This window comes from Hoplias malabaricus, chromosome 15, assembly GCF_029633855.1.
Source record: "Hoplias malabaricus isolate fHopMal1 chromosome 15, fHopMal1.hap1, whole genome shotgun sequence".
NCBI classification, from domain to species: Eukaryota; Metazoa; Chordata; class Actinopteri; order Characiformes; family Erythrinidae; genus Hoplias; species Hoplias malabaricus.
This window is the reverse complement of record NC_089814.1, coordinates 18,379,556-18,403,665: the sequence shown is the minus strand read 5'-3', so window position 1 is coordinate 18,403,665 and position 24,110 is coordinate 18,379,556. Positions and strand designations below refer to the sequence as shown.

The following is a 24,110-nucleotide window of genomic DNA, read 5'->3' as shown; positions in this document are numbered from 1 at the left end:
ATAACAGTGACAGTTTATTAAAGAAAATAAAAATCACTCATGTAAAGATACAGAACTTATATATCCACTTGTGGATCTGTTGTAAATCTAAACTTAAATTAACCCATTTATATCCAACAACAAAAATCTAAAGCGGTGTGTATCTTATGTATACATGTTTGTGTGTTTAGAGCATGTGTTCTGGTTTCTTTATTATGACATTGTGACATAATTTAAAGGGCAGTGTTTTAAAATTCCATGAAAAAAAAGAGAAAAATTCAAAAAATGAAAATGAATATTGAGGTTTTGTCCTGACAGTGACTGAAAAACCTAAATTTGCAGCCATATAATGGTGAAAGACTATTAGCCGTACTCGGAGAACACATGAACTATGCGGGTTCAGATGTGAATGAGTTAGTAAACTAACCCCCAAGCTAAACTAAAAAAAATATACATTTTCAGGTCTGGACACGTACAGGTTTATAAAATAACTACCCACGCTAATTTGAAAATAATTAAAGTAGCTCATCATATTGTATTTGCCATGTACTTGGTTATTAGCCCTGGTTGTGTTTTCAGAAGTCTCCAGCTCCTTCTTTACTTTCTTTTAAAGCTGAAAAAGCAGCACAGACACATTTCAACAAAAGGACCATCATCAGCAGCATTCTGCTGGGACAGGATCCATACAACATTAACAAAAAACATAAATGACTGTTTCTTAGTAATCCCTGGGGGAAAAGGGGAATGCAAATGCGTTTGCTGCTATGCAAGTGAAAGTGAAAGGTTTTATTGATCACGTGTCCTGAGCCACTGTTTTCTCCTCTAGTGGTGGTGGTATTGGTGTAGAAAAGAGTTTTAAAATCCAGCAGGGTGACTCAGAATACACTGGTTCTGATGGCCTGAGCTTCGGTTCTTGGCATCAATCAGGAGCAGGGGCATCTGCATGTGCTGATTAACAATGTCACTCACACTCTGAAACGTCTGTAAAAGGAATTAGCAAAGTCTTCAGCCATTTGCATCCCAGTGGCACTAAACATTTTTTCTCATAGCTTGAAATTTCATATAGTAAATTTCATATAGATTTTATTTATTAACAACCACACTACAGTATAAAATACAGACAATGATCCCATTTACACCTGATTGTTTAATCTGTTTTATATATCAGGATTATTTCCGGATAGGAATTATCCACATAAAAATGCAAAAAATGATGCATATAAAACTAATAATCCAAACTAATTCAGAAGGTGGTTCGAGACACTTTTAAACCAGATGTTATAAAAATATAGATGAATTTGTCTTTCCAGCCACATGCAATGATCAAATCTGACGCTGCTGTACAAAATAAACTGCAAGTAAATTATGGGCAGAGGATAGTTTAGTTTGTGTTAGTTTAGTGTTAATGGACACTCTGCATATTTCATTCATGAATTCATTCATTGTCTGTAACCGCTTATCCAATTTAAGGTCATGGTGGGTCTGAGCCTACCCGGAATCACTGGGCACAAGGTGGGAACACACCCTGGAGGGGGTGCCAGTCTTTGGCAGGGCAACACACACTCACACATTTACACCTATGGACATGTTTGAGTAGCCAATTCACCTACCACTGTGTGTTTTTGGACTGTGGGAGGAATCCGGAACACCCGGAGCAAACCTACACAGACACGGACAGAACACACCAAACTCCTCACAGACAGTCACCCGGAGCGGGGCTCAAACCCACAAACCATTAAGCTTTGAATATTATTCATTCATTCATTCATTTTCTGTAACCACTTATCCAATTCAGGGTCGCGAATTGGATTCGGTGCAAAGCGGGAACACACCCTGGAGTGGACGCCAGTCCTTCACAGGGAGACACACACACTCACACATTCACTCACACACTCACATTTACGGACACTTTTGAGTCGCCAATCCACCTACCAACGTGTGTTTTTGGACTGTGAGAGGAAACTGGAGCACCAGGAGGAAACCAACGTGGACACGGGGAGAACACACCAAACTCCTCACAGACAGTCACCCGGAGCAGGACTCAAACCCACAACCTCCAGGTCCCTGGAGCTGTGTGACTGCGACACTACCTGCTGCGCCACGTGCCGCCCCTTAGAATACTATCCTTTTTTAAATATTTCTTTCATTGTCCTCATTTATCCCAGGTCCCTGGAGCTGTGTGAAATTTCAATTAATCAAACTAAAGACACATTTGAATACTGAGTAAACATGCATGTGGTTAAAACTATCAGGGTGCAAAGCATATACTAGTTGACCAGGTGTAAATGGGGTCAGTAAATATCCTAATCACCACCATTGGAGAAACTATTGCCTGAGTACCTCACTAGATTTAAGGCCAGTGCCAAGCAGGAAGCCTTGCTGTGTTCTGCGGATCTGGATGTTGAAGACTTTATCCTGGTAGAGCACCATGAGTGTGTATGGCTGGCTGGCTGAGCCTTTTGAACTGTCCCGAACTAAGAATGTTCCGTCCTAAAGAAAGAAAATATAGGAGTTGAATGAATACTCACAACACAACACATTGAAGATGTGTTATTATTTTCACTTGGGAAATGTGTTTTTTTTTAACCTAGGGAACCCAAACTTGTGTCAAAAAGTTTGGGACACTGTCTTTTGGAAATCTACTTTTCACCTGTTTTGTTGCTTTTTTTTTTTAAAAAAAGAAAACACACGTCTCACACAAAGAAAATATTTGAAAATATTTTCATGCACAATTACCATACATAGTCAAATTTAACATTTGGGGAAAAACAAAGTACAAAATCTTTTAATAAATTCATTTTCTTTAACTGTTTTGAATGTATTTTTGTTAAATTCAAAGAAATAAATAGAAAACATGTATTAAAAAGATCAGTAAAGAATCTAGTTTCTTTCTCTGTAGAGGATCTATTCTGTAGAGTATTTAATTTAAACTAATAAACAAAATGTCATATAGATCAGAGGTGTCTACACTTTTGCATATGACTGTAAAGGTAGTGTTACAGATCAGATAAGGTCAGGAGATGACAACTTACTCTGTTGACCCGCCTAAGATTGCCCTCTGCTTGAGATCGAGTCACCTGCCCCACATACCACTCTCGGTCCATCCCCTAAATAAACAAACACACACACAAAATTATCTCCTAAACTCTAGGGGTTCTAAATCTTCTGGGAAATTTTTGTCATATTGTATGATCATGAAATCATACAACAACAAGGACAACTGGAGTTTTCAATTCACATAAAAAATGACAGGAATGGAAATTAAAAAAGAGGTTAAAAATAAATGTAAATGCTTTCTTTACATGTGGATATGTTGTTGTCCAAAAAACCCATTACAATGTGAATAATTCAGGATATACTAGAAATACTCCAGAATGTTAACTCTGAAATTTAAGAACAAATTATCATCAACTTTGAAGATATTTTTGACATCATATAGTCTAATACTAATATTACTATTACTATTACTAATAGTAATGATAGAAGAAATATATTTATACTAGTACAAGTGGTGGGCTATATGACTGTACAACTTTACTGTTATGTTGATAAATGATGTGTCATTAAAGCAACACTAGGTAGTATATTTACCTTAAATTACACTGACCTGTAATGTGGAGAACAGTGCCTATGCTATTGCAACACTCAGCTCAGCACTGAAGCAACTGCTCTATGTAACATTTGGAGGAGGGTATTTTGTATCAGAAATACAAAATACCTTACCTAGGATTGCTTTAATTTACAGTGAATTTTACTGAACATAATGTGAATAATTTATTTAAAAAAAGAAATCACTTACATTACATAAATTTAAATTTTAATGGAGTTGAAATATTTTGATTATTTTTATATTGTATGTAAATCTGCTTCATACTACATTCTGTTTCATATTTCATGTCTAGTCAAGTAGCAGCTAATTCCTTAATCCTACACTTGTCATAGCTTGCTGCTTTGTGATACTATATTAATTTTGAGTTATAGTATTCTATTTTAGATAATAAAATTCAAAAGAAAAAAAATGAAGGAGAAGGACAGGCAAGTATATAATTCACTTCCTGTGCTGATAGACGCTGGATATATTAATATGTTCCACTATAATGCAATTTCTCAGAACCTATTTGGTGACATCTTTTTTTGACATCTTCTTTTTGAGTCCTGTTTTTACATTACTTTTACTTGGGTATGGATTTAGTATGCTCAACTCATATTTAATTATAGCCAGCACACTCAGATTAAAACCAGCAGCTGTCTTTGAGATGGCTTATTGGAATTGTAGTGAAAAGGCGCCACCTACTGAACACCCTCCACATAACACAACCGCCCACGCTTTTAAAATTCAACCCACCTGCTCTGTATCTGGGTCAGGGGGCCTCATTGGTTGTTGTGGTAGGCCTCTTGAACTGCTTCTGTGGCTGTTCATTGCTGTCAGTTGAAAAAAAATAAGTTGCAATCAGTTTACTGTCTCCGGGAATGTTTAAACATGATTAAAAATTATTTACACTAGAAGTATTAGTGAATTTAGCAGCAAAGGTGCGCTCTTTATTAACACAGATGTTCAAATATGTACACAGATCTTCTATAAACTATAAAAACATAAAATGAAGTCAAATGTTTTGCGGCAGCAGCACATGAGTCTAAACCCACCACACTCACTGCCACGTGTCAGATATAGGGGTTTAACTCCCTCAAGCACTGGGCTGTGCAGCAGTAGATCTACATTATCTAAAGAAATGATGCTCTGTTCAATAAATTTATGATGACTTAGAGTGGTGTCTATGATCCAGAATTAATTATGTTCCGTGGTGGTTAAAATAGATTCCTTTCCAGGATTTCTCTGGGAAGGATTTCTAATCTTTGGACCTAAATTTGCCTCGATATGATATGACTAATTTAAAGGCTTCTCAGAAGAGTAGAAGCAGTTACTGCAGTAAAAGGGGAAGATGAATAAGTGCTCACAAACTGGTTTCCATGCAGTGTAATGAAAATGTTATTGCATTTACCCTCCTGAAGTTTTAAGGGCAAGGTTCCGGTCTGGTGTACACTGTACAAAAACATTAAATTATGTTCTGTAAAGCTCTTAATTAAAGCATAACAATTTACATTGAGATTATATTTTTTGTGTACAGAATCTTTGATACATCAGGATTAGTGGGTGTCAGCATAATGGAAAGTTCAATATATAAAAATCACAGTATAAAATATCTGATTGCTCCTTTAAAATCCAAAGTCAAAAATTACCTCTCGGCTTGACCACTGTGTCCATGGACCGGTGGCCTCGGTGAAGGATTTCTTTGCATAGGGAAGGTGTTGGAGCTATGTCTGAGAGCTGTGTGGATGATTATGACAGAGCAAGTATTTATATTGTGCTGATATGGGCTTTGTTTATTAAAATTGTAGTAATACTGGAATAAAAATATAAGAAATGTGATCAAGGAATATGGAAGAAAGACTTACTGTCATCGTGGAACTGTTTATGGAGATGAAAACAGAGTAAAGAATATTAAATCAGCCCTAACTAATATAAATATTATTTGTGTACAGTGGTAACATTAGACCCAGTGATCTTTAGCAATTGGCAAGCATTCTTATCAAGAGCATCTTCTGAGAATTGAAATTTGGAGTGGTGTGAAAAAGGGCAGCATTGTATCCACTACGCTATAGCAACACCAAACGCAACCATAACCAGAATAAACAAGCATTCTCTTGTTGCTTTATAGAACAAATGAAGGCTCTTAACTTTGTACAAAATGAGTCTATAATAAACATCAACTGATGTTTCCCTCAACAGCTGGAGTTTATATAGTTAACTGGCATTGCAAAAATTGATATATGGGAGAGAAGTTAAATTTCACAAGAATAGCTAAGCAGTGATTTAAAAAAATCTACTAAATTATTTGGTACTAAATTCCATAAAAAAGAAAATCCCACCTCATTTCTGGGATCAGGTGAATGCCGGCTAGAAAAGATAACGGACACATTGGTTAAGCTGCATTGAATTACATTTTACAAAATTGTAGTGCACATTTTTTTGGCATAACTATTGTTTAAATATGTTTAACTAGGTCTGGTTTGATGAGAAGTAGGTCATTCTAGGGTGAGAATTATTCACTGTGGGAGTGATAGGAAGCTAGGGTTACATTATATTACATTTCATAGATGTCTGTTTGTGAACTTAACTACAATTATTGACACAGACATTCAGTCAGACAAACACAGCTATTGTTAATCTTCTTAGAAAAAGCATTAAATGGGACTCTTGAGCAGCTACATGAGACTAAAGATACAATGACAATTTTTTCCCTCCATCAGAGTGGACTTGAAGGAGGAATAACTGTGAGATCAAAAGCAGAACTAAAGGCAGAACATTAGATATCACTGAAAGATATATACACTGAAATCGTGTATTAGAATATGAACCATATACAATCATTTCTGTTTTACACTATCTCCATAATTCAAGTAACCCGATGTAGCTTGAGAAATTATAACAGTATTTTAACAGTGTCAAGTCCTTGCAACAGATGACAAGAGGTGCAAATTTATGATGAGCCTAGGACCAACAGACACGGCACATCCTCTGCTTCTCTGGTGACGCTCTGTGAAGCTGACAACAGAGCAGCCATTTTCAGTTCCTGTTTTTATTTTAAGTTTTTATTTCTTATTTATTTATTTTATTTTTTGAAGACTTAATGTAGTATCTTTAGTTATAAAAACACATATTGAGTAGGGTTCACAATCTGGAGAGGAACCTGAAACATTATTCTTTTTTAGCCCTGAAAATCTGTAGCTGCTAATTTCCCAACATTTCCTGTGAAATTATTATATTGATGTATATTATATTATATTGAGTTATATTGTTTTCTGCACTCATAATTCTAGATGGTAACTTATTAATTTATGAACTCAAGAAAACAAATGTGAATGTTCACATAATCTTGCAGGTTTGGAGCCCTTAATGTGTTTAGTACCATGCCAAACATCATCCAGTTAAATCAGATTTTTGTTCTGGTCTACTAGCATCTCAAAACTTACTGCAGGTGTTTTTTTTTGTTTTGTTTTTTTGTTCTGCAATGGTTTAACGAAACCACTCTGATATCATTATACATTGTTTCCTATGCATGTTGTTGTTATTTTAAGTTTAAATTACTTTTGTAAAATAAAATATGTAATAGGAACAATAATTTGAGACGGCCTCTAAACATTTCCTGATGGACTGGGTCTCCACCTGGTATAAGAACTGCACCCCTCTCAAGTAGAAAGCTCTGCAGATGGTTGTGCGCACACTCCAGCACATCATTGGAGTTGAGCTCCAAAACCTTTTGGATTTATACACTAGCTGCTGTCTGACCAGGAGAATTATAAGGTACTCCACCCACCCAAGTCACTGTCTGTTCTCACAGCTGGCCAGTAGCAGGAGGTACAAAATTCAGAAAGACAGTTTCTGAATTATCAGAAAACATTAATGTATGAGCCACATTAGAAACTTCACCCTATGCAAAAACATTCTGTACCCTGCAATTTACTTGACTTATTTACTGGAACTGGAACTAATAGCTTTGTATTTATTAGCGTGAGGGACTAGGCACTATGACATTCGTCACTAATTTTTATACCTGTGTTTTTTTTTTAAACAAACCTGATTTGATTGGATGAATGTCTCATGAATACCTCATTCTGTCCTCAGTTTTTTTTCTTTAGATCTCTCTGTTCTTGAAGCTAAACCCTGGTTAATATCTGTGGTCTATCTTTAACACTTCTTTATAAACATCCTGGATAATATTCTTAATCTAATCAGAGTTGGGTGGAGTAGCCTAAATCCATACCCAAGTGAATATATTGTTGCTTGATTAAAATGTATCCAGTAAAAGTAAGAGTAGCTGACTGGGAATACAGAAATAACTGCGCAACAATCATTTTGTATGACTGTTTTCTTTTGATTGCATTCTTGGTCTAAATTTAAATGGCAAAACTCAAAAGCTTACAGTATCGCACAAAAAAAAAGACTGCAGGATCATGAGGGCATGGAATAATCTTAAATAGGCGATTTGGTATCTTGGACATAAAAGTCTGACACAGAGCAGAGCAATTCCCTAAAAGTCCGGCTCTGACAATGCTTGGATCTGCAGGAGTGCAAAATACCCAAAATAACTAATTGGTTAGAAATTTTAAGATTATAGGATTTTAGAATAATTAGCAGTATTCTAGTGGGTGATGTTGCATAGCTGGATTATGTTCTGTGCTGGCATGAAGTGAAGAAAATACAACATTATGCTTCCATTTTTGCCCTGTTCCAGGACATTCTTAGCAAAACTGTGTTTCAAGGCAAAAATCTGTTCCAAAATAACAGATATTAACTGTCACAACCCTTGGCTGTGCTGCATGTGTATATGGTATTAAAGGGGTTCACCACAAACATAGAGACAAATTATTTTTATACCAAAAAGTAATTAATAACAAAATACATATGTCTAATAGACTAATGTACACACAAATATACTTGGGAAGTAGGAAAATTCTTAGAATTTGAAAAAAATTTAAAAAAGCATATTCTCAGCATAAACTTAGCTTCATGTGTAGATTTACTAAAACAGGTTCTGATTACTGGAAGTTTAATGAAACCTCAGACAGGCCACATTAATGAGTTCATTTCTAAAAACATCCATGCAAATGACCACAAGCTCATAGTGTTTGGTTCACATACATTTCAGAATGAATGTGTTAAAAAATGGCATTTATAACCTCCTTTAGTTCTCCCTTATAAAATGTCCAATTTCCCTTTTACCCCACATCATCTAAGATGTCTTTTAGCATGATCACTATTCCACTCATGTGATTAACATGTTGTGGGCAAATTTAAAAATGCAGTCACAGGGAAATTAGAAAAAAGTTGTAGTATTATTCCTACCAGCCTCAGCTCAAACTGCCTTATATACAGTTAGTAAAATGTGAAAATAACTTAAGCAGTAAAAAGTTAATTACTCACACAAATAATAAATGCCAACAGCAATTAAATATAAAAGGACATACCTGTTATAAGATTGACCTGGAGTGACAGAGGAGACACTCCGGCGTACTCCAGTGGGTATCGGAGGTTTGGATATTCTTGTCGGTTCTGGAAATCCAGAGGGCCTGTGTGGAGCAATAATACAGAAATAAATGAGTTCACACCCATTTGCCTTCAGTGTAAAAAAAAATTGTTCATTAATAACCAATTCAGCATCATCATTTTAAAACCCTAATTCTCATTCCAAATAATTAGATATGGTTACATTTTATTAAGATTTTCTGAAAACTGAGGCAACTTTTAAGACCACTCAGTTTCTTTGAAAAAGCCATTGTAGACATTTATGTAGGTTTATTTCAGTTGTCATAAAAGGCTTATATAGGTATTATGTACCCTTATGAACCATGAACAATAAAGTATTATCAAAATATTTAATGGCATCAGCAATAAGTATCATAGTTATAATTATTAATATTCCTTTCAAATGCACAAGGGAAAAACGTGAGCTAAAAGTATGCAAAGTATATCTCTTATGAGTGAATGTTTCTAGTTTTCAGCTGTGTGAATGTGATATTAGGCACAAATTTTGGATCTGCCCACACATAGCAGGAAGTAACGGTTTTGCAAGAGTCACGTGTATTTGCATAGAGCATGCTTCATTTATTTGTGGGCTTTGTAATGCGACCACCTTATTCTCAGATGTATGGCATTGTTTATTGCAACTACAAAGTCTTTTTTTCCATTGAAAAGCACTTCACAGAAAGATATTTGCTTACAACTTTCTGTCAAATCTGTGCAGTGTCATTAGTATACTGTCATAATTTATTAATAATAACAGCGTTCAATTTACAGTAAGACATCGTTTCTTTGTTACCATTTAATCCAAATAACTTTGTTATTCCAAGTAATTTTGGCACAGTTTTTTGGTCCATCTATTGTGAATTTTTCACACATTATAGTGTGCACCTGATGTGTTCAAATGAAGTAAAAATATGAAAAGCAGAAAAAACGGGGACACAACATGTTTCTCACAGCAGTTTTCTGAGGTGCTGTATGATGTTTTAGTACTAACGTTATGCTTCTCGTAAGAATTGTAATGCATCATATAATAAAATTTGCACAAGCTATTAAACAAAAGACTAATTCAAAAGGTGATATTAGGAAAAAAGACATGACCTTACCTTTTTGGTGGTTGGGCATTCTGTATGGCACAGCATTCGTTGACAGGAGACAGGGAGTTTAAAATATAAATCAGAAAGATTGATAGAGAATTCCACACTTTTTGTTTTACAAATTTACAAAAGTCTTAAAAATTCAAAGGTTAAAATGTAAACACAATTTTTCCAAGCAGCTTGATAAGAACATGCTACAGAAACGTATTAAATCACCAAATCATTTAAAGCCCCTAAAATAATAATAATAAAAAGCATGTATGGGCTACAAATAGAATATATGACATAAGATTTGGTTGTCGCTGTCATTAATTGAACACGACAATGTAGTATTCACAAGATTTGTGGGTTAACTGGTTATTCTGTAAAGTAAATTTAAATATTTGTAGACATTGTGACTCTTGAGACTATTACTATTACTACCACTCACAAAAGCCTTCTAGTTTGTATGTTTCTCTGTAATGCACCATCTCATATTATGTCTTGTGAAAAAGTGGATCTTACCCTTTCATTTGTGAAATTTCCCCCTATAAACACAGACAGGGCATAGATATTAATGTACATATACCTACGGACTTAGATAACCTCAAAACTCATTAAACAGTGCATTACACATTATTCAACAAATATTACATTACACTATTCTTTGTGAGCTTAGTCTAACCAGGAATACCACATTAACTATGCAGAGCAAGCTTTAGTGACTAAAGCTATTAACACTATCATGGGGCACAGTGTCTCATTTAAAAACACTAGAAACAGACAAACTACACTTAAATATTTTAAAGTGTGTGGTTTTCATTGACAAGTATACACCTTAATTAGGACTCCCTCATTCATATTCAATTTAATTTATGGAGCACATTTCATATAATGCTGTGACACAAAATGTTTTGCAACTTAAGAGGGGTGAAGACTAGCACAAGCTTCTTCTCAGAAGTGAATTTATCAATAGCATCTTTCAAGCTACCAGTAATACAGTGTCAATGGACAGCTCTTTATGCTTGAACTCTAACTGCCAGGATCTGTTATGCCTGTTGGGTTCTTTTAAGGACTACGACTTGACCTGCATTAAGACAGCTGCATAATTCAAGAGCCTGTTATTTAGTGGTGTAAGGTTCCTTTCCTATTTAAAGTTATAAGTAAAAATGGTTCTTCTATGGAATTACTCAAGGTAACTTTTGTAGCATCTATATTTTTACCTGCTGGCTGCCAACCCAGTGAATTTTCCACTTCAAAATATAGTGTTAACACGTGTTCTTTAATATCATGCCATATGCTAAAATATTTTCTTTAAAGTCATGTCACAAGAAACATATTTGTTTTCTTAAAGACTTTTTAAGGCTATTCCTGTTAAGAAACAATGATAAAAACATGAACCAAAACCACATTGACAGAAAAAAAAAGTTTCATATTAATGCAAACCGTGACCCTGAAATGGACAAGCAGTTTCAGACAATCAGTGGATGAATGAATATTCAGAATGAATGAATATTAATGTAAGTTTCACAAACCATTTAGCAAGTTTTTTTCTTTTTAAATTATGTGACCTCTATCATTATCATTAGATATTCGTACAGTACTTATCTCTCTTTTGATCATGACTGACTATTATTAACAGTCCTCTGGGGTAAAACTCTGACCAACTCGGGGTTATTGTGATTATGCCTCTGTGGTAATTTAGCTTCTGTCCAAGCCACATTAATGTTCGTCCTGTTGATGTTCTTTTAGAAGCATTTGTCTTTGTGACCCACTTATCTGCCTGCTTGGTGGCCCACTATCGCCTCGCGTGTTTGTAAACTTAATTGGCCTGGTTTCTAGATATTTCCAGGTTTGAGGAATGCAAGTTTAATTTTGGTTTTACATATCAGGACATAATAAAATATGAGCAGGTCTGAAAATTAAGTAAATACAACTTAAGATGCACAAAGACACAGACTAAATTCCATCGTGACATTATTTGTATAACAGAAATTAAGCCAAAATGGAGAACAATGCATGAAAATTTAAATACCCTCCTGTGAATCAATAGTACGTCTAAACACTTTCAGCAGCAATAACTTGATGTAATTGTTTTCTGTATGACTTTATCAGTCTCTCACATTATTCTGGAGGAATTTTGCCGCACTATTTTACAGTGTTCCTTCAGTTGTTTGTGGGCATTTGTGTTCAGCTGTCTTAAGTTCACGCCACACCATTTCAGCAGATTTGAGGTCTGGACTGGGCCATTGCAAGACTTTCTTTCTTTTTTTTTTCAGTCATTCAGTTGTAGATATACTGGTGTGCTTCAGTAATCATTGTCCTGTTGTGTGACCCAATTCTGGCCAAGCTTTAGCTGACTGATAGGTGACCTGATATTTGATTTTAAAATACTTTGGTATACAGGGGAGTATACAAGTTGCCCAGGTCTTTTGGCTTCAGAACAAGCCCAAATCATCACCACTCCATTACTATGCTTTACAGGTGGTATGAGGTGTTTTTTGCTTATATGTTGTGTTTGGTTTTGCCCAAAATTGTGGTGCACGTTTTGACCAAATATCTCCAGGTTTTTTTTTTTTGTTTTTTTTTAAAGAATACTTTTTCTCATGTCAACTCTTCCAAACAAGACATACTGTTCAGTCATTCTTCTAATTGTACTGTCAGTTGTACAATTGTTTGGAAATGGTCTTATAATATTTGTCAGACTGATCGGCAGCAACAATCCTTTCTCTTAGATAACTACTGATGCCCTTCCTCCTTTGCATTGCATTTACACAGACCTGAACGGTCCAAACCAGGAAACAGTCAAAATTTCTGCTTTTATAGAGGTGGTCGCACTTGATGAGGATTAATAAATTAGTAATTAGTTGAGGATGTACTTAAATTGTCACATGCATCTGTATTTTGGCCTAGTATTTGTAAAAATAAATAATGACACAATGTAATTTGTCAGGTGCTGATGTTCATTTTGTGTTTAACTCATTTTAAAATCATCTAACAGCCAGATGTTTTTTTGTCCAGATATGTAAAACAACAGATGTAAAAGAGGGTGTACAATGTTTTTCCTATGACTGAATATCATTACCAAATGTGTTCTACAAAATATTGTGAAAATATTCTTCAGATATAGACAATACTTTTTACTAATCTACATAGGTTAATGTAATAATAGTCTACTTAGACACTTGCATTTGTATGGACATTAATTTAATGTATTCTTTTATTCAAAGCCATTATCTGTCGAAACACATCATGCAGACTCTTCCACAAATATAAAGATGGCACATCACTATTGCAATACATACTTTTAAGAGGACAATATATAAAACAGGACACAAAGTTCCTTAAAATTCAGTCTATAACATAACATCTTACCTGGGACTGATGCAATATTGGAGCCTCTTTCTAGAGTATTTGGCTTTTTACTGCGGTCAGGAGCTGAGAATTAAATGAATATTTAAAGGAATCAGAGGTATAGTGATTTAAGGATTTCACAGTAACTCTCAGTTAATCTCATGTCCTTATGACAAGTTTAGTTTACAACTTTTCATAATTATTACATTATTTTTCAACTTCTCTGTCTTATATTAAGAGCATAATGTGCCCAACAATTTATTGTTGCTGATTGAGAAAATCATTGTATCTCCAAAGTAGTAACTCTACAGGAGAAAATACAATCCTTAATGGAATGGAAGTTTAGGAAAATTGTTACATTTCACAAACCATCGAAGCATTTCTACTGGATTGTTCATCAAGAAAACCAAAAAGAATGTAAATGGCAGTTGGAGTTGTTATTTATTTCTGTTATATAAGTCTTTTTAAAGGCTTTCTTAAACAGAATATGTTTACAGCAGAGTAGTCTCTCATTCCACAATAGAAAAAAAAACATTTTTCACTTACGAGGTGGTTTATGAGGTCTGTTAGGTGAGTGCTCTGGCCGTGGATTGGTTCCAGCAATCTGCATGTGAAAGAACTCATTCACTGACTGTATGTAAATTACAGAAGTGAAAAAGGAAGGCAAATGAAGCAGAGACAATTCTGGGAATGGTGGTGAACTTACACTGGGGCGTCCTGGGGTTGGGAGCACAGGACCAGGTCCAGGACGAGCAGGAGGAACAGGAGGTTGAATTTTACCTGGCGTTTGAGTTCGGTCTACTCAGACAATGAAGATATAATGGACAGAAGTAAGAGTGATGGAGTAAGACTGATTACAAAACTGAAATCTGATTGGCTAAACTGCCTTCAAAGCAGCAATGAAGTAATCAATATACAGGTATACACATGACCACACACATGAAGTGAATTCTGCATCAGTGCAAATATCAAAACAGCAAATTAAAATATACATTATTTAGATAATAATATATTAATATATTAATGAAGGTTCTTCCTGTATGCTTAACCCCTGTTGCAGGTGTTTTTCTCATTTCCGTTACTAATTTAATCACACAGGTAATTTCCAAATCAAAATCTTCATCCTATTTACTTGACCCTGCCTCCTGCCTCTGTGATATTGCACCTGCTGTCTCCCATCTTATTAATCTATCTCTTACTTCTGGCCATGTTCCTAGTGCTTTGAAAATGGCTTCTGTCACACGTGTTCTTAAGAAACCAGGCCTTGATTGTGCAGTAATAGACCAATTTTTAATCTGCCATTCATTTCTAAAGTTCTTAAAAATGTGGTTGCTTCACAATTGCAAAACTATCTGGGTAACAGTAACCATTTGAAAGTGTTTCAGTCAGTCAAGTGTTTCAGTCAGGTTTCCGCTGCCATCATGAGACAGAAACAGTGCTTTTTTGTGTCTTTAATGATTTACTTCTGTCCTTCGACTCAGGCTGTGCTTCTGTTCCCCTTCTGCTAGATCTTACTGCTGTGTTTGATACAGTCAGTTATGATGTGTTCATTTCTCATCTCTCCTCTTGGTTCATATCATAATTGACAGATAGATCTCAGTTTGTATCTATTGGAAAGAACAAATCAAGTACGGTTCCAGTCACTCAGGCAGTACCCAGGGCTCTGTTCTTAGTCCCCTGCTATTTATCCTTTACATATTGCCTATTGGTAGAGTTATCCAATCTTACGGCCTCTATTTCCACTGCTATGCTGATGATATTCAGATTTATTTTAGCCTCAAACTCACTGAGTCTTTCCCTCCATCTTTACTGCTGTCCGGTGTTCAGGAATTAGCAAACTGGCTGAATACAAATTTTCCCCCCAAAAAAATGAACTTCTGATTGTTGGTTCTAAGGCAGCCATCTCTGAAACTGGGAGTCATATTTCACCCTAGCTTTAGCTTTGTATCAGACATTGAATCTCTGACCAAGACCGCATTTTTTTCACCTTCGAAACATAAGTAGGCTCCGCCCCCTGCTCTCTTCTAAAGACTCTGAGATCCTGGTGCATGTTTTTGTTACTTCACGATTGGATTATTGTAATGCTCTCTTTCACAGCTAACTTGCCAGAACTCTTCACCCTCTTCAGTATATTCAGAATTCTGCTGCCAGAATTTTAGTCATATCACCCCTGTACTCCATCAGCTTCTCTGATTACCTGTTTCTGAACACATCTGCTACAAAATCCTTCTGCTGATCTATAAGGCCTTGCATGTATTAGCTCAATCTTATCTTTCTGCTCTTACAGCCTTATGCTCCTCCACACTCACTTAGGTCCTCTGACTTTGCTCTTCTGGCTGTTCCAAGGTTTAAGTTGTCCATTATGGGTGGCAGGTCTTTCAGTGTTGTGTCTTTCTATGCTTTAATCTCAGCTAAAATCCTACCTTTTCTCTACTTTCTTTCACTCTCTTTAAAGTTTTTTTTATCCACGTAGTAAAGTGTCCTTTGGTTAATGAAAGGTGCTAAATAAGTGTAAATAAAAGTAATAATAATAATAATAATAATAATAATATTTATATCCTCTTATTAAACACTATTCAACTTGCTGGAACATTGCTGAAAAACACTGATGAACAAATATAGAAAAACCAGAAAACAGCAGAAATACATCTCAAAGCAACTAAAATGACTGATATGGCCTTCCCGATATAACAATGCTACAACTAACAAAATAGGTCATTATGGCACTAGAAATTCAATAGATAATTTTCTTTACCAATGTACTGGCTGTTCCCCATGGGTTTGGCAGCACAGATCTGGTGATGCGGTAGATTGTCAGGGGGCTCACTTGGGGGTGGCTCATAATCATTGTCGCTCTCTCCTCCCCCTCCTTCTGCTGGTGACTCATAATCTCCCCCACTGCCATCACCTTCATCATTTGAATCTGGGCTCTCATAGTCACTTTCCTTCACAGCAGCATCAATGCACAAATTCAGGTAGAAGAAAATGTTACATGACAAGGGGAGAGTCAAAGTAGGAGAGAAACAGTAGGACTTACAAACTCTTCAGAGTCCCATCCTTGGTCATCCTGATTAACTTCCACTGTAAATCAGAGAAGTATATTAGTGGGAAAAATCTAGATTTGCAGCTGCAGTCTCATCAAAGATCACATGATTTATGTGGTTTTTATTTATTTACTTATTTATTTATATCCCCCCACATTTTCTCTTATTGGGTTATTGACATAGTTGTTTGCCAAGGTTTGGGCATTCTTAACTAAATTACGTGTGTTGTAAATAGTGAAAATAAGTGCACAATTTCTCCCAACAACACAATTCCTTACAGCTTTATGCACATCTATTGTTTTTTGCCGAATTTAACATATTGAAAGATAAAATAATACAAATAATATGTATTTTTTCCCTTTTACATCTACTTGTCTTTTAGCTCCAGTGTAAAATGAATGGACTCAACTTTAGAATAATCATTGTAATAATGTAACCTCAAGGTAACAACCCCCAGACTTAACCTGTACATATTATTAAAATAAAACATTTTGATTTAAATAGTCACGTCCATTTAATATACCCCCTTCTGTATACACTGTCACATTGCAATTTCAAACTGTACACTCTGCATATTTTGCACATTCAGTGAACACTGACTTTACACATGCAGGCTAAACTAACTGTTATTCAAACTGTAACACTTTTGCTTCTATCTTATGCTTCTTGTACAAAGCAATTACAGCAAAACTTGAAAAACAGTGTCATTTATTTAATCATACTGGAATATCTTTGGTATTTCTGCTGCTCATCATGCTTTCTGCATAAACAGACTTAAATTCTACTGTAAATCTATTCTCATCTGCTGTTTATGTAAAATTATCTGCACTCTTGCTGCTTTTGGAAGTTATCCACAACATTTTGTCAGACTCGCATATGATGACAATGAATTAACTCTCTGGGGTCGAAGAACACGGCACGTCAAAATATTTAATGTTGTTTCTATTAATATCTTAGAGATAACAGCGCAGTTCAAACATTTGAATGTGTAGAAACTGCTCTTTGGATTGCATCTGATCATGAGACGGCATTTACATCCCGAGCTCCGAGCCTGTGTAAAAGCTTGAGGCAGACCTCCTCTGCCTCTGGCCTTGTCTAAAAGGTGGATCAAAGTGGTGAATTTGCGCATCCATCAGTGTTTTTTTTTTTCAAACTGACCAATGGACTATCAAGAAATCACTAAGGACTTACCCATCCCTTCAGTTACCCTCCATGTTTTATTCAGTCAACGTCGGAGAAATGGCTTGAAAAAGTTTAAATGCGCTGAAGTTGGTGCGGCACATTTGAAAAACAGCGAGTTTCAGAGACCGAGGGGTTATAGCTGGTTATAGCTTATACATAGTGAAGCATATACTTATGGACATACAATGACCTTTTACACAGTAAAAAGTAAATTAATGTGTAATTTTGTCAAAGTTGAATGAACATTTTGTCCTGTAGAGTGAGAGACGGCACTTTTACTAAATAAACTATTTTACTAAATTTTATTTTAGATGTTTCTTACACATTTATACAGTATTTAATTCGTAAAATCCCCTAACGTTGTGACCCTAAGACTCGGATAAAACAATTTCAATCACGAAACAATTCAACCGCATGAGTAAAGGGATGTTTTCAATCGGATTTAAGCTTTTCAGTGTTAGAGACAGATTATCTCTTCATACAATGCTCTAGGTCACATGAGCATCTCTAATGAGTGAGCTGAGATTGTTCAGAACATTTTGATATAAAACTTGGGCAACATAATTGTAATCCATGTAATCCATGTACTTTAAAGGTGAATTTCAGACAATTTGCAAAAATTGAGAAAATGTCCTTAGACCCAAAAGAGTTAATTGAGTTAACCCATTTCATAAAAAAAAAAACAACAAAAACAAAAACATGGAGATGAAGTGCATGTAAATGTGAATTTAAGATTTGAATGAAGATTTGCAAAAAGTTGAGAAAATTTCCTTAGATCCCAGAGGGTTAATTTTATGCATTTTTATGTATTTTATACATAAAAGTAAAAAAGCTTAGAAATATTGCTAACAAAATGTATATAACAGAGTGTTGGAATCCAAATATTATTTTTAAAAGAGCAAAAATATTTTTTATCTAAAAAAAAAAATAAAAAGAAAGAAAGAAAAAAAATAAAATAAAGCGATTAATTATATATTTTTAATTTTTCCTCTCAAGCATAACTCCCATTAGATGGAGAATCCAATTGTGTTTTAGGCCCTGAACGATAGAATTTATGCCATGTAGAACAGACCTCCCCCATGAGGACATTCATGTTTCAACAGGTTTTGCTGAGAAACTCCATCCACATCCAGTTGCCAGTGAAATGGTTATATTACATGAAGAATCATTGGAGTAAGTGCCTGATTGCTCTTATAAGATGTTTAAACAACTGCTTATGTGATTTTTATATAAATATCTGTACCTGGTTCTGGGAAAGTATGTGCAGGAGTTCTGTGAAACAGAAAATATTTTCCATAATTAGTTATGGCAAATCTAATATTTAACACTTTAGAACTTAAATTTAAATGACTTTGGAAGCTTGCCTTCTGGGAAAAATACCCCTCTTATCTTCTTTCTTGTTGATTTCCTTACAGATCTTTGTGATAAGTCTAGACAAGCGTATAAAACAAATTTATTCAGCATATGTTTTATTTAACAATATTCTTTAGGCAGATATCATTGTCATATATTTCTTAAAGTCCCATGTCATAGATTGAAATTACATAATTTAACACGAGGGAACATACATATATTGAATTTTTATTCAGCGAATGTAGATTCAAATTTCTGTTAATTTGCTGGCTTTAATACATTTAGCAATACACCATAATCATTGCATAAAACCGATTCTATATTTTATTTAGTATTCCAATATATACAATTCAGCAAATAAACAGTAATTCTCCAATAAGTAATGCTGAACTGTTAATTTGCTGAATTTTACACACTGCTATAGCCAAAAGGTAGACTTCAAATGATCATGTTCTAAACTGACTGAAGTTTCAGTATTTCTTTCAGGATTTCTTCTCAACTTCTGAAACTCAATTATAAAGAACCTATCAATAATTGTTTGTGTTATTTAAACAGGACATGAACATGCTTTTATGTACTAAAGGCCTTTTTTAACATGACTTCCTTAAATATACTTTGGTGCACATCAGTTCCATCATATGAAGTAAGAGTAACAATGTAACTTTGACTGTTTCCTCCACATAAAGATTGTTTGCTCAATACGTTTTAATATAGTGAGTTGGAAGTGGTGGGCGCTCTTACTGAGGGCTCAGCTTGGCAGGATGTGGTAACTTCAACTTGTGTTATTTTAAACTGCTCTACGAACCAAACATCATGAATACACTGATTTCCAAAAGCACTGAAATAAATGATCAATGTTTTGACTAGTCCTTGATACTAGAGCTCTCAGGATAATTTTCTGTTCCTTAAAAGTCTGCACATTCAGCCATTTCATATTCTTGAAGCAGCAGCGGAGCGGTGTATGATTTTGCTGTGCAATGGTTCCTGCCACATCTGCATGTGTTGCACTATCGTTCTTCAGCAGTGCTTCCTCTTAATGTCAGTGCAATGCACTGAGAACACACACAATACACACAGCACCATCCTACATTCCTATGTATCTGTCTGTGAATGAGTCTGTGAATGTTAAACATTGTAAATAATGTAGATTGGAGGACTAACATGATCATAAAATACTGATATATACAGATACGATTTCAGTCAGTACGAAGAAATTTAATAAAATATGTTCAGACAATTTAAACCTCAAATATTCGAAAACCACCACCACCACTACCACCAGTAACAGAGGTAATACTCACGGGGTGTGAATTTTGGGAAATTTTTGGAGGTCATTTTCAGACATATTCTGTAAAAACATAGAAGAACAAAATACATTATACATTTTTTGATATAGTTGGTGAAGCACAGCCCTTAACTGTCTAAAACATCTTGTAAAAAGCAATACAAGTTCAATATTAAGTAGAAAATATTTCTGTGTAATATTCAAGAAATACTTTTTTTCTCTTCTCAGGAAATTTGGGAATATACCAGTGAAAACATTACACACAAGAATAAAACATAATAATCAGAGTTTTTCATGTTTTGCTTTTAAAATAACATGTTGTTAGAAGTACACCAGTAACATTCCTGATTTCCTGATGAACTCCACACATGCTTGCAAAATTCCATCAACACAGTATTTTAATTAATATTAATTATACAATATTATACATAATATCACATTATACAGTTAACGGTGTATACATTTATGTGTATCTATCAAACTGTAGTGATTATCTGGACAAATGAATGCTTATATTTATCTAGACTCTAGGTTTAATTTTAATCAGCTACTAAATATGGCACTTCCATAAACCATAAAATGTTATACATGACCATGGCTCAGTGACTCAGATCAAGGCAAACACTGAAGGGGATAAATAAATAAATAAATAAACCCCAAACAAACCTAAATCTCTAGTTTTTTGTATGTTGGTGTAGAACTTTACATAGACTGCATAGATTTTTATTTTTGTGAACACCTACAAATCTCTACTTGAAATAATTAAATTCCAAGATTCACATCAGCAGGAAATGTAATGGTAATTAAAAGAGACGTTCAGGCAAAAATGCCCCTGAATTGATATACATACCAGAAATCTCTGTCCATTTATTTTATTTTTCAAGATCACTTTGTCACAACCCATCAGGTCTCGCTGTTAATAAAATATATAAAAAAGCAAGAACCAAACCATTTTAGTCACAGAGTATATTCACAACTGTACAATAACACTACCCAGCATAATGTGTGAAGGTGAAAGATTAGAAAGGGCTTTATTTGTATGTATGTAATAAACTCCTTTGTGTTGAGTGGACCAGTAGGCCTCACTGCTGAATTAAGTGATGCTTGTTCAAACTCAAGATTTCTAGACACAGAACAAATAAAATGTAGATACAAACAACAAAGTTACAAAGTGCCAGTTCTTAAAAATATGTAGTTATGGATTGGATATGAATGGTCCAGTAAGATGGCAACTCACCCTTTTCAGAAACTCAGCTACATGTGATGAATCCCAACCCATGACCTCTGTCTTGGAAGGAATGTTATTAAAACTCATGATTCCAAGTTCTGGTGCTGTCTAAGATCAAAATAAAAATACAAATCCCAAGAACAGGTAGTTTAAAAGTAAGTTCCCATTACGCCAGTCAAAGTATGATTGGCTGTCACAATGCCTGTGAGAGCAGCATACAATCTGACTTTAAGGCGGAGAAAAATACTTGTGAGGAAAGCTCTAGCTAGAGAATCAGACACGAGAATGTGTCTGGTCTTGGCAAAATGCACAGCACAAAAAAGCAAAATACAAAAAAGAAAATTTCAGTAAATCATGCCACAGTATGGTCACACTGGGAAAGGTTTTCAAAAATCTTTGAAATTTCTAGAAAATATGTGAGCAAATCTTCAAATAACAACCAACACCCAGGATTTGCCTGATCTCTCTGAGAAAAGAAAGAATGACAGTACTTCCCTCTAAGTTTCCTGTTGATCACAGTGGTAAATAGGGGAAGTACAGCCCCTTATGTGAAAAAAAAAAAAACAGGCTTGCTCTTACTTTTGCATCCCCATGCCATTCTATACAGATATCTATTTTTATTGTAGACTCCTCCTTCACTTTGCATGTCCTTTTTTTTTTTTGTTTTTTTTAAATATGTAACTAAGGAAGTTTATATGTAGCTATGTATGTGTCTCTCAAACACTCCCTCTTAGTGTTTCTACAGAAATTGCCACCAGTGTGCTGCAAGATACCTAACCAAAGACCATCTAGTTTTGAGCAAAATTATTTGGATGGATGATTACAGTGAGGATTACATGGTGGTTTAATAGTACATTTCAAAAAATCATGACACTATGTGTAGTTTTACTGTTAACGAAGGAGTTTACTGTGAAACAGATTTAAGCTAAGCTGTTTCAACAGCAAGCTCAATAGATAGCTAGCAATGTACTTCCATATTTTTACTATGTTCAAGGCTGGATATGTTTTAACTTTAATTTTATATAATTCAGAGAAATAATTTTGTTTTTGCACTGATAATTAGTCATATAACTACTCAAGTCACAGTACTTAATTGTACTTATAGTTTCTGGTGTCTTTTACAGAATCAAGCATGAGCTAAAATACCTTCACCCTTGAAAATGGCCTATTGGTATTTCCCCTAAAACTGCAGGGATGAACATTAAGTTTTGACTTCCTGTACATATATCTCTGCCAAAATTAAGTCTAGGTCCAAAAATTTTGTAGTGACCCCCTATAAGTCATAATATTCAGTTCATTCAGTTAACACTCAGTTGTACCCATTTCACACACAGCTTATATTTAAATTTAAAATATATCTTAAATTATAAATTCGAGCAACAGCACCCGAACGTAATGTGACTATGCTCAGTGACAAACATCAGCTAGAGAGGTATAAAGCCCCCAACACTGAATTGTGGAGGGGTGGATATACATTCACTGGAGTGATGAGGCACCATCCAATATATGGGAAGAGCTAGAGCTGAGTTATATAGGTTTAATCAGGCAACATTAGTACCTGAATGTTTTTGTAGCTGAAATCCTCAATGCAGCGTTCTGAGATCTAGGCTATTGTCTTTAAAAAAAAAAGAGAGACATGCACTGAAGCAGGAAAACTATCATAATTTTCAATTCAGAAAAGACACTGAATGAGCAAGTGTCCACAAACCACTGCAGTATGTAATACAACTAATAGCAACAGCTTTCATTTGACTGAATTACGATTGTAATGGCAGAAGATATTGTATATATGATGGCTTTTTATTGTATACATAACTACAAATTATATATATATAGTGAGTTGAATATGTAATTTTTGTCTCACTGCTAAATGCAATTTCTTCGTTACTGGGGTGGTTGGTAGACACAGGCTGCGACACAAAATGTACGCCCACAACTGGAAAATCTGAGCTTTCAGCTTCTTCCACCAGGCCTCCAGCTTGTAAATGGAAACTGGTGAAGTGAACGTGTCATACATTGTAGTTTTATTTAGATTCTGTCCCAGTGGTGCAATCTAAACTTTGCATTGCAAGGCACAACTCTGTAGGTTATTCACAACAAAAGCAGTTATTTCCATTTCCTTTAAACTACATTTGTTTCTGAGCATAAACAGTATTGCTGTTGCAAGTGGGTGTATCTGATTTGGTTTAGGAGGTAAAAATCAACTTTAAGAATGGAACACATCTATATAGCAATTACGACATCCAGCAGATTCTCGGGGTGATTAAATCTGGTTAAAGGGAAAGTCTTGCTCAAGAACACCTATTGGAATAGTGGGGTGTTCCTAACTGACCTGGAAATCGGAAACAGTCCTGCATGTGAGGGCTGTAGCGTTACCTACTAATGTGCAATACACACAAATTGCAGTGCTACTACAAAACCAGCCAACGATAAGGTAGTGTATTCAGTTATTACAGAATCATCAGGAGCAAGTCAGAAACATACCATGAAGAAGAGGACAGTCTTTCGCGGCATCACGCACTCCCCCCAA

At 35.0% G+C, this 24,110-nt stretch overlaps 1 protein-coding gene across 1 annotated transcript; it reads right to left on the bottom strand.

The window, feature by feature from the left end:
- lcp2a (lymphocyte cytosolic protein 2a) lies at window positions 1-24,110 on the bottom strand. Its single transcript, XM_066646650.1, has 22 exons — window positions 24,065-24,110; window positions 21,590-21,688; window positions 21,203-21,265; window positions 20,369-20,415; window positions 19,079-19,144; window positions 18,958-18,986; window positions 16,526-16,569; window positions 16,244-16,433; window positions 14,195-14,286; window positions 14,035-14,092; window positions 13,510-13,572; window positions 10,660-10,682; window positions 10,165-10,184; window positions 9,007-9,108; window positions 5,908-5,935; window positions 5,434-5,446; window positions 5,218-5,305; window positions 4,980-5,020; window positions 4,325-4,401; window positions 3,012-3,086; window positions 2,320-2,469; window positions 1-960 (listed from the first exon to the last, which is right to left on the bottom strand). Exons 1-22 carry the CDS (start codon window positions 24,092-24,094, stop codon window positions 835-837), a joined length of 1,524 nt encoding a protein of 507 aa, XP_066502747.1. The 5' UTR covers window positions 24,095-24,110; the 3' UTR covers window positions 1-834.

Coding starts and splice junctions, on each gene's coding strand:
- lcp2a (XM_066646650.1), bottom strand. CDS start 24,094: ATGCCGCGAAAGACTGTCCTCTTCTTCATG. Junction 16,570..18,957: donor ACATACTTTCCCAGAACCAG/GTACAGATATTT, acceptor TCTGATTTACAG/TGGAAGTTAATCAGGATGAC. Junction 13,573..14,034: donor CAGACCTCATAAACCACCTC/GTAAGTGAAAAA, acceptor TTTAATTCTCAG/CTCCTGACCGCAGTAAAAAG.